The following is a 10,008-nucleotide window of genomic DNA, read 5'->3' as shown; positions in this document are numbered from 1 at the left end:
CCGCAGCGAGAACGGAAACGTGTTTGAAGCGCGTCACGTTTCGGAAGCTTGATTTATTTCCCACCTGCATTCCGCGGAGACCCGCCCTCCTCCGCCGCTGATTGGCTAGTGCTCGTCGCCCCCACCATCAGGCGTCCTGTGATTGGTTTAGTTTGCAGCATCGGCTTCTCGGCTCTGTGCAGCGGGATGAACAGAGCCTAACAAACCAAACGTGGGGCAAACTTTACACGGGACCAATGTGGGACTTTGTTATCAATGCTGAGAGCTGGTGTCACATTTTAATATTTTAACAGGCTCGGCTGAAGTTGACCCACATCGTTTCACGGACATCAAACGCTGCAGCCCCGTGATAACAACCCTTTCTTCACATGAGAAAAGCTTCCTTCCTGCAGTGTTTACTGGGAACTAACGAGAGACAATCAAAAAGTTGGGACATCATCTCAAAGGCTTGAAGTCCAATATAAGGTGGGACACCGGTCCAATGCTGAGAGGTATTTAATAATCATTACTTTGCATTAGACCCGGTATCAGTAACCTGATAAGAGAAGCCTACAAAGTTGTTTTTTGTTTTGTGGGTTGTTGTTGTTGTTTTTTTACAAATCTCTTTATTAAACACTAATCCTGTTTTAGGTTCTGAATGATGAGCTTTTATTGATAAAAAAAAATATGTAAGGTTAGACAAAGTTATATTTACTAATCAGTAGTGTTGGCTTTCACCCATTTGGCCCGCACGCTGGAGAAGTTTGCCCTCGTTTCTTCCAGAAAACCTGCCCAGCTTGTCTTTTTCTAATACTTGCTCTTCCTGTCAGAAACTTCTGAGGGCAAACTTTTCCCAAAGACAGACCGGCTGGCACGCGACCAGTAGTCAATCAGAAGCGGGGGGGGGGGGGGGGTCTTTGTTGAATGCGGGTGGGTAAATAATGCGATGAGGACATCGGGAGTCGGACAGTAAAGGGACACATCGTTGGCTGGATATTTACCTTTTCACCTTTTTCCTTGTTTCAGACTTGGTGTGACAGCTGGGACGATATTGTAAGTGTGTTTTTTTTTTGGTCTTATTTTGAAGGAACCGTGGTGCGTTCAAAAGCATCATCAGAGGCTGTACTTTGTCATGAGGTTCATTGAACTGGTTCATTTTTAATGTGGAAGACCAATAATATTAGAAATGTCCACAGAAGTTCATTACTGGACTGCTGTGCTGGATTTCTTGGTCACTGTGATTGACAGCATTAAATCTCTTAAAATTCCAACACAGCTTTTCTTTCCTAAATTAAAAACATGAAGTAATAATAATAATAATAATAATAATAACTTTATTTATATAGCACCTTTAAAAACAGAGTTTACAAAGTGCTCTACAGAGAAGCAAAGCATAGTCATACATAACGTCCAATACCGGTAAACATTTAAGAAATAGTAATAGTACAAATAAGTAGTGATAGTTGCCAGAACCGAAGTTTCCACTGTTCACCCACGTGGAGCGCAGCCTCTCTGCGGCAGGACAACTTCCAGAGCGCCGGCAGAGCAGCTGAGGAGGATGAAGCCCAGCGGAGCCGGACCTCCCGACGGGGGGTATGGCTGGGTGGTGGTCACGTCGGCCTTCTTCACCACGGGCCTCACGGCTGCCGTCCTCAAGAACTTCGGCCTCTTCTTCCTGGACATCCAGAATCACTTCGGAGTCCTGTCCAGCACCACATCCTGGGTCACCTCCACAGCCATTGCCATGTTTCACCTCGGAGGTCAAGATGCGGTTTTTAATCAGCTTGAATTTCTTGGCAGTGTTTAACTCCAAAGCTTTTACAATAGCGCTGCTTTCATTTCTCTCCCCGCAGCCCCAGCAGCCAGCGCTCTGGCCTTCCGGTTTTCCCACAGGGCGGTCATCATGATCGGAGGCCTGCTGACCTCTCTGGGGATGTTGCTGGCATCTCTGGACCTCGGCCTGCCCTGGCTCTACCTCACCATGGGCGTCCTGCAAGGTAGCACACACAAGGACGCACGCCGAACCCCGAAGAAAGCGTCGCCGGCTCTTTTGACGTCTTTCCTCCCGGTACCCAGAGATACGTCTGCCGCCATCTGACAGACTTGTTGCTGACTTTTGTGGTGGCATCTTAACCCTCCAGGGGGTTTCAAGATCATTTGAAAAGCAGAAAAGAAAGACATTGCTCTGCTACTCTAATTTTGAGGCGTGTAATTTCTTTCTTTTTTTTTTAGTAACAGGACATTTCCAACCCTTAATTGAAATGAAAAAAAAAAATCTCTTCGAGGAGATTGCAAGCAGACATGGCTTCCTCGTAGGGAAAGATCAGGAACCAGAGCTCTGTCCTATTTCAGTGCCCGGAGCAAACGGCAAGCTGTTTGGAGTCTCTCGCCCTGCTATTTATAGTTCTTTTATTTGCTCCACATTTCCATTTCTGATTATGAATGGAGACGCAGTTTGTATGTTGGCGCGGTTACAGAAAAGGGAAAACTAGAACAAAAAGGAAATATCAGCACGTGCACACATCTGTAAAGCCATTTTATTATGAAAAGGCAGGCTGAGAAAAATGTGGCTGTTTTAAGATCTGAGTTATGGAGAAGGCAACAAAAAAAAAAGTAGTTTTGAGGGTATTAAATAAATACAAAATGACTTATTCTAAACACAAGATGATATGTGTGTAAAACAATTCTTCAACTGCATATTAGAAGAAGAAATTGACCTCGACCAGCCTGACGGATTTTATCCTTCTCTTGTGTGCTTTATTCTGACTGTGTTCGATCTACAGGAGACACAATGATCATTTTAGAAAATAATCTGCGTTGCTCTGTGTTGCTTTTCTTTTACACAAATCAGATTTTCTTTGTTTTGTTCCCCCCCACCCCCCAATTTGGCACTAAACTATGCAGCTGGGTGGATCAAAGGTGGCCACTTTTTGGCGGTCGATACAGTATCGAAGGACTCCAGTCTCTCAGGTCAAAGATGTCCATCTTCTTTTTCCAGGAACGGGCATCTCCTTCTCGTGGATCCCCGCCAGCAGCATGGTGAGCCACTACTTCGTGCGATGGCGCCCCATCGCCTACGCCATCGCCAGCTCGGGGGAGTGCGTCTTCGCCGTGGCGTTCAGCCCTTCCTTCCAGTGGCTCATTGAGACGTACACCTGGCAGGGCGCCTTGATCGTCATCGGAGGCCTTCAGCTCAACCTGTGCGTGTGCGGCGCGCTCATGAGACCCCTGGAGACGACGCCGAGCTCCGCGCGGGGAACCGAGGAGCGCCTCGACGGAGACGCCGCCGCGCCGCCGCCGAAGAGGAAGAGCACCTTCCAGTGCTCCCTCATTAGAAAACCTGAACTCTGCCTCTACATCCTGTTCGCCATCCTGGCGGCGGCCGGGTTCTTCATCCCTCCTCTCTTCTTGGTGCCCTTCGCCTACAGTCTGGGGATGGACGAGTACTGGCCGGCCTCCGTCCTCTCCGTCTTGGCGTTAGCTGACCTGGCGGGACGCCTGACCTGCGGCTGGGTCGCCAACATGAGGCTGCTGAGGAACCTGCAGCTGCTCGCCGTGGTGACCACCCTGCTCGGGGTGGTGCTCCTGCTGCTGCCCGTCAGCCGCGGCTACTGGGCCGTCCTGGCGTTCACCTCGCTCTACGGCTTCCTGTTCGGCTGCGTGGTGGCCATCCACGTCACCTCCATCGCGGACATCGTGACCCTGGAGGGGTTCGACAGCGGGCTCGGCCTCTTCATGCTGTTCAGGAGCGTCGGAGGCTTCGTCGGTCCACCCGCTGCAGGTGAGCGGTCCGTCCTCGGACCGGCGGGAGGGGAAAGCGACGCGGCGGGTACGCGGGGAGGCGCCGCTCAAAAGAAACGCGGAAAGGTTATCGCTCGCGTTCCTCTCCGGTTGTTTTGGGACTGTAAACGTGACGTCGCAACGAGCGCAGAGCGGAAGCGGCCACGTGCGGGACGGGGTGTGATGTCACTCTCCTACAAACACAAGCCTTGTTTCAGCACATTAGTTTGAGGAACATCTAGAAAACGTGATTTTACACATTTCATTTGGCCCTCAGGAAAATAAGCTGTTTTTAAAAAAAAAAACAAAACAAAATTAAACTTAATAAAAATGATTATTTCTAGTCTATAATATAAATCTAACTTCCTGTAGGAATAGTAACAGGAATTTTGATATGAAAGAACTGCTTCATTTAAACCCAAGTACTCTTCCTTTGTAATAAATCGTGCTTTTTCAACTCAATTTTATTTATATAGATTGACATCACAACACAATAGTGAAGTCCTTCCGACATTATAGAGCACGAGCCGCCCTTCAACAGGAAAAGGAGGTGAGCGGAGAGAAAGGACAATCAACAGTTGGTGGAAGCCGGGAGTCGCAAACCAGCCACATGCAGCTCCACGGTCAGCTGACCGACATAAATAAAGCGCAGAACTACGCCGGTGAGGAGACAAAGAATAACTAATAAAGTAATGAGATGTGACGGTGGAAGATAAATGCATGCAGAGTACCTAGATGTTAGCCCAGATGATTCATTTCAGGAGTTCATTTTAAGAGTGTTTGTGGACTGACTATGAAACAATTGCAAGCCTGCAGTGATCAGAGACGTTTTCTGATTCAGATCAGAAAATATCCGATGAGAGAAAGAATTGGACTTCACATTTAATGTCATGTTTCCGCACGCCAGGTGCACAGGATGGACTTCGGATCGGAGGTTCGCCGCAGCAGGTTTTGCCGACTTAAAGAAACTGAGTCCCCACGAAAGACAGAGCTGAACCTAATCACCTCTGATATCGTTACGTTAGGTTAGGTTAGGTAGTTACTTTATTAATCCCCGAGGGGACATTTTTTTTTTAAAGACAGACGTGCCAGCGAGTGCACTCGTGGTCTTTTTCCTCCGGGGGGGGGGCTGTCAGCAGGGTTGACTTGGAGTCACGTCCCGGCCAAGAAGCCCACATGACTCTGAGAGTGGATCACAAGCTGAAATCAAAAGAATTAATCACCTGTGGGGTTTTTTTTTTTTTTTTTCTGAAAACAGGGAAATATCTCCGGGGATTTGTAGCCATGACATTTGATAGAGAAACTCACGTCCTCCACGGAATTAATTTTCACAATTTTCACAATGATAAGCCCTGTTTAACTCTAATTATCAAATGTCAGGACGGTCATTGTGACCGTGCCGAGGTTAGCATTTACAGATCTGTGTTTGTGCAGGAAAAGTCAAATGACACTGTGTTGTTGTTGTTTTTTTTATATCGTTATAGTCCGTCCTGTAAATTGTAAATAATTGATTCTTTACAGCCTCCCACACATGTAAGTAGTTTCTCAAGTAGTAACGTGATTATCTGGTCTGTTATTCTTGTCCAAAAAATGATTTACAGCTCTCGTCACACCACTGTCACAGTGACTAGAACAAGGTCATTTTCCCAGAATGGATTCTAACCATGTGCGAGGGAGCGCGCGGTGCGGTGTGCCGACACGGTTCAAATTGAAACGGTAGCTTCCAAACATCTCGCTGCAGGAACAGAAAGCTCCCGCTCGTTTATTTCTGAGCGCCGGCACACGGTGGGATGTAATGTTTCTCGTCCTCCTTGTGCAGGCTGGCTGGTGGACCACACCAACGACTACAGCGCCGCCTTCTACCTCTCGGGCCTCTGCCTCGTCTCTTCGGCGGTGTTCGTCGTCCTGGTCGACCGCCTGGTTCAGAGGAGGAGGGGGGCCGCAGACGCCGACAGCCAGCAGGACGACCGGGAGAGAGGACAAGTCAAGTGACACTGCGTTGCGTAAGAGCTGTTGACCCGAGCCCGAGGTGCCAGCCGAGCCATTTGTTGGGTGTCGGTGTGTGTGTGCGGCGTTTGGTCTGCTGCCAGCTGCTGACTGGCGTGGTATGTAGGTCACTGGGTGCAAACAGGTCTGACTGTAAGTGTTAACACACCCTTTAGAGCTGGGTTGTTGTTGTTGTTGTTGTTGTTGTTGTTGTTTTATATCGTTATAGTCCATCCTGTAAATTGTAACACCTGATTATAGGGACGCATCCATCTGTTTCAGCCCTGACACCAACACCCGGGCTTCGAGTATCAGCCGATACCAGTGGTTCAATAATAAGCTGTGCACCTTCCTGCGCGGAAGAGACAACGACGGTTCTTTCGTGTGACTCGACTTCACTTCATGAAATACCTCCAAACAGTTGACTTTTGTTTTGTTTTGTTAGCTTCCTCAAGCAAAAAGGTCAAGTCGACCAGCGGATGCATGACTCGCACGTGAACATGGACGCAGAACTGACACGCGACATTGCTAGAAAAGTTCTGTAATTAGAGAGAAATCCTTTTCCAGGCCTGGAGTGTTAAAAGAAAAGTCTGTGAGAACACGCACTCACCTGTTTTTGCCAATCAGGCGGCAACCAACAATGACGTCACCCGTTGGTTTGCGAGCGCCTGTTATGAGGCCTCGAGTTCGGATTTTGGCCGTCGCCATCTTGCTGGTTCGGAGCCACATTAGGACGAGCTGGGAGAGAGCGAGCAGCACATATGATCGGAAACCTGACAACACCACGTCCCGCCAACCGGTAGCCGTGACCCGACTACGCCACAGACCTGTCGATCTCCCCCGACACGCCTCCAAAAACACTGATATGACATGACGAGATTATTCAGCCGATAGAACGCTAGAACGCTATAAGAAGGAGCGACTTTTATCTTTCGACACCGAGACAATTTATCGACTTAGACTTTAGTTAGAGAAGGTGAACGGGAGTCTATGGAGCTTCCACGCCTCTTGTGGATGCTAAAGGAAATCATATCTCCATTTTTTTTTTTTTAATTTTCAACCGTAGCGCCTGTTGTGTTATTGTTGCGCGTCGCGCCGCAGCGTGCTGTAGATCAGCCCTGAAAACCACAGCAGAAACAGATGTGTCAGAAGTAGACAAACAGAGAGAGTTTATTCAGCTTGCACTCCGATGTTTTATTCAGTCACGGCTTTTGCGATCATATTTATAAAAGATAACCTCACCATTAATGTGCTGCGTGGTTGTAAGCTGGTGACAGGAAGAGTGCATTTGTTCATCGTGATGTAATTCAGTGCAACAGTGTGGCTCACAGCAGAGTTTGCTCAGAGGGTCCACGGAGGCACCGCTGTGAAATTTATGGTTGATTAAAATTTATTTTATTGTTTTTTAATGTTTTTTTTCCACAAATTTAAATGTCTTCAAATACACATTAACATGAATCCTACATATTGTAGCGAATGAATAAATGGAGGCAGAAGATGTTATCTTTCAGTCAGAAATGCACACATTCAGCGACACACAGGAGCTCTCTCAAGCTGGACACCGGTTCACTCGCAGCGCGAGACAAGCCTGGACCTGTCCCTCCAGGCCTCCTGCACTCCTCCAGTTTAATATAAAACATAATTTTATACAATATATATATTAGGGGGTCCCTGCTCCATCTCTCTATCAGTTTGGGGTTCCTTGGCCTGAAAAACGTTGAAGACCCCTGGTCTAGAGAAACAGTTCTTGACAAGTAGAAAAACTAAAATATCAGCTATGTGCAACCCCGTTTCCCCAAAAATGTAGGGACACTGTGTAAAATGTAAATAATAACAAGACAACATATCAAACGTTGAAACTGAGAAATTTTATTTAATAATTTTTTTAGGGGGAAAGGGAGGGGACCTACTTTATTGAATGGCCGTGATCTTTGGGCCTTCAGGTGGCACTGCACCAAAAACAGACCATTTTTAGTGGAAATCAGTGCATGGGCTTAGAAACACTTCCGAAAACCATTGTCTGTAAACACGGTTTATCGCTGCATCCTCAAATGCAGGTTAAAACTCTACAATATAAGTAAGATATCATTTATAAACATGATCCAGAAACGCTGCTGCCTTCTCTGGGCCGGAGCTCATTAAGATGGACTGAGGACTTTAGTTTAAAACTGTCTGGTGGTCTGAAAAATCTAAATTTGATCATTGTTTTTCGAAATCATGGGCGCTGCATCCTACGGGATAAAGAGGAGAGGGACCATCAAGCTTGTTATCAGCGCAATGTTCTAAATCCAGCATCTGTGGTGGTAAAGATATGCATTCGTGCTAATGGCATAAATAGCTTGCACAAATATGGGTTTATTTGATTTGCAAATCAACTAATTCAGTTTTTATTTACATTTTACAAAGCGTAAGAACAGGAAACAGGGTTTCATGTTAGTCATATGTATACTGTGTTGAACAGTAACAGCGAAATGATTGAATGAAAGCCTGTGTCTATTTCACTAAATCGTCAGCAGGACACGAGGTTTGGATTCTCTGAGAGCAAAAGAACTTAAGAAACAGTTTCTTTAAAGCTTTACGACTCCTGCAGGACTCTCAACCTGACGATGGTCAGGCTGCTCAGGTTTCCCTCATTACTTTAGTGTTTAATCACTGTCATACTGAAAGTCTTTGTGTCATTTTACATGGCTTTTATTACTATATTCATCTTGTCCAAATCAAAGCTGTTCTGCCTTTGAAATGGAGATTTAAAAAGGAAATGCAGTTTGTTCATTTTTTTTTTTACCAATAAAATATTCATTTTCCAAGTGTTTTTTTTTTTTTTTTTTTTTTTTAAATCCATATGATTTTTGATGTACATGTAGATCACTGTACATTTTTATACTTGAAATCAGACAATCAAAGCTGTTTTTTTACTTTTAACACTGAATATCTTCAGGTTATCTCTGCACATTTTTATGTATAAAAATTGAATCTTTATGTCGATATATTAAATGTTTTTCACATCACCACTTCACGTTAAAAATGAATATCTCCTCTGTGGGTTTTAAGTGTCTGACTTGTGTGTCACCCAGATTCACTTTCATCCCAAACAGCTGGCTCTGAGTTTCAGGAGGTGCACCCCCCCACCCCCCCGCACCCACCAGTGGGAAACTGATACCAGGATGAGGACATTTGTTGGTATGTGCTGTACAAATTGTTCACATGTTAAAAGTACAGTTATGCAACCTAATTCCCAATCCAGCTCCAGATGGTTCCTTATTGTCACGTGATGGTTCCTAAATATCTGTTGGTCAAACAAACTGAACAACTTAAATATGTCTACATGGGTTTCAGGAAACTGTGATGGGCATTTTTTACCACTTTATGGACCAACGGGTTACCTGGAAATGAACATAATTGGTTGCACTCATACTTTGTGCCATTCACCCATTTGTTTGGTCAAGCTCAATGTGATGTCACAAAGTGGCTTGTTCAACCAACAGTTCAGAACCTCCGTTTCTGTTTAACCACGTAATGCAATAGACAAGCAGCAAATCCTCACAAGTGAGAAGCAGCAATTTGCTATAGTAGGATCATGGCTACTTGATTATCAAAATGGTAATTTATTAATTGATCAAATTTAGCTTCAATCTTATTCATTTGAGCTTTAGTTGCCCAGGAAAGGTCCTGCCCAGATTAAAATTCAGTGAGATGTTCTTTTATGATCGGTACACACACTAATCATAAAAGAAAATCTCATTCACTAATCAGAAAATACATTTTCTGTCATGATTTTATTGCAGATAGAGTTCAGAAATATTCCAAAGGCCACAAAAACTAAAACAAATTGGGATACAAAACCTGCTGAAGATGAGAAAAAAACAATTAAAACTCCAAGCAGTGATATGCGGACCCTCGCAGGCTGCACGTCGGGGGTCCAGCGGGTCGGGGCCGCCAGCTCCCCAACGTGCAGCACGGAAGGGTCCACATATTCCCCCTCGTAGTTTCTTGATCTCGTTCCTTATTCTTCTTTAAAAAAAAAAAAAATTGCCTTTTTTTGGCGGCTTTAACATCTTCAAAAAGTTGGTGCCTGACGCATGTGCAAAGTTTCCTGAGGTTTGGAGCATCGTTTGACTTTAAACATCAACTTCCTGTGTCACGGCGAAACATCAAACTTAGCCGCATCGCCCTGGCTATACTATATACTATATACAATGTACTATATACTATATAGTACATACTATATACAAAAATGACTTTTGTGTCAGTTTTTGGACATGC

General features: G+C 45.3%; 1 protein-coding gene across 1 annotated transcript; it reads left to right on the top strand.

Moving 5' to 3' along the window:
- Positions 1-216: 216 nt before the first annotated feature.
- LOC138625581 (monocarboxylate transporter 13) lies at positions 217-6,429 on the top strand. Its single transcript, XM_069706587.1, has 6 exons — positions 217-491; positions 1,006-1,032; positions 1,501-1,739; positions 1,833-1,976; positions 2,978-3,760; positions 5,579-6,429. The coding sequence occupies exons 3-6, from the start codon at positions 1,538-1,540 to the stop codon at positions 5,749-5,751; spliced, it is 1,302 nt and encodes a 433-aa protein (XP_069562688.1). The 5' UTR covers positions 217-491; positions 1,006-1,032; positions 1,501-1,537; the 3' UTR covers positions 5,752-6,429.
- Positions 6,430-10,008: the final 3,579 nt, after the last annotated feature.

The sequence above is a fragment of the Brachyistius frenatus genome, unplaced genomic scaffold (assembly GCF_029030835.1).
Source record: "Brachyistius frenatus isolate BFR_SWC_R1_liver_20210118 unplaced genomic scaffold, ASM2903083v1 Contig_63, whole genome shotgun sequence".
Lineage (NCBI taxonomy): Eukaryota > Metazoa > Chordata > Actinopteri > Embiotocidae > Brachyistius > Brachyistius frenatus.
This window is presented reverse-complemented; position numbering and strand designations above follow the sequence as displayed.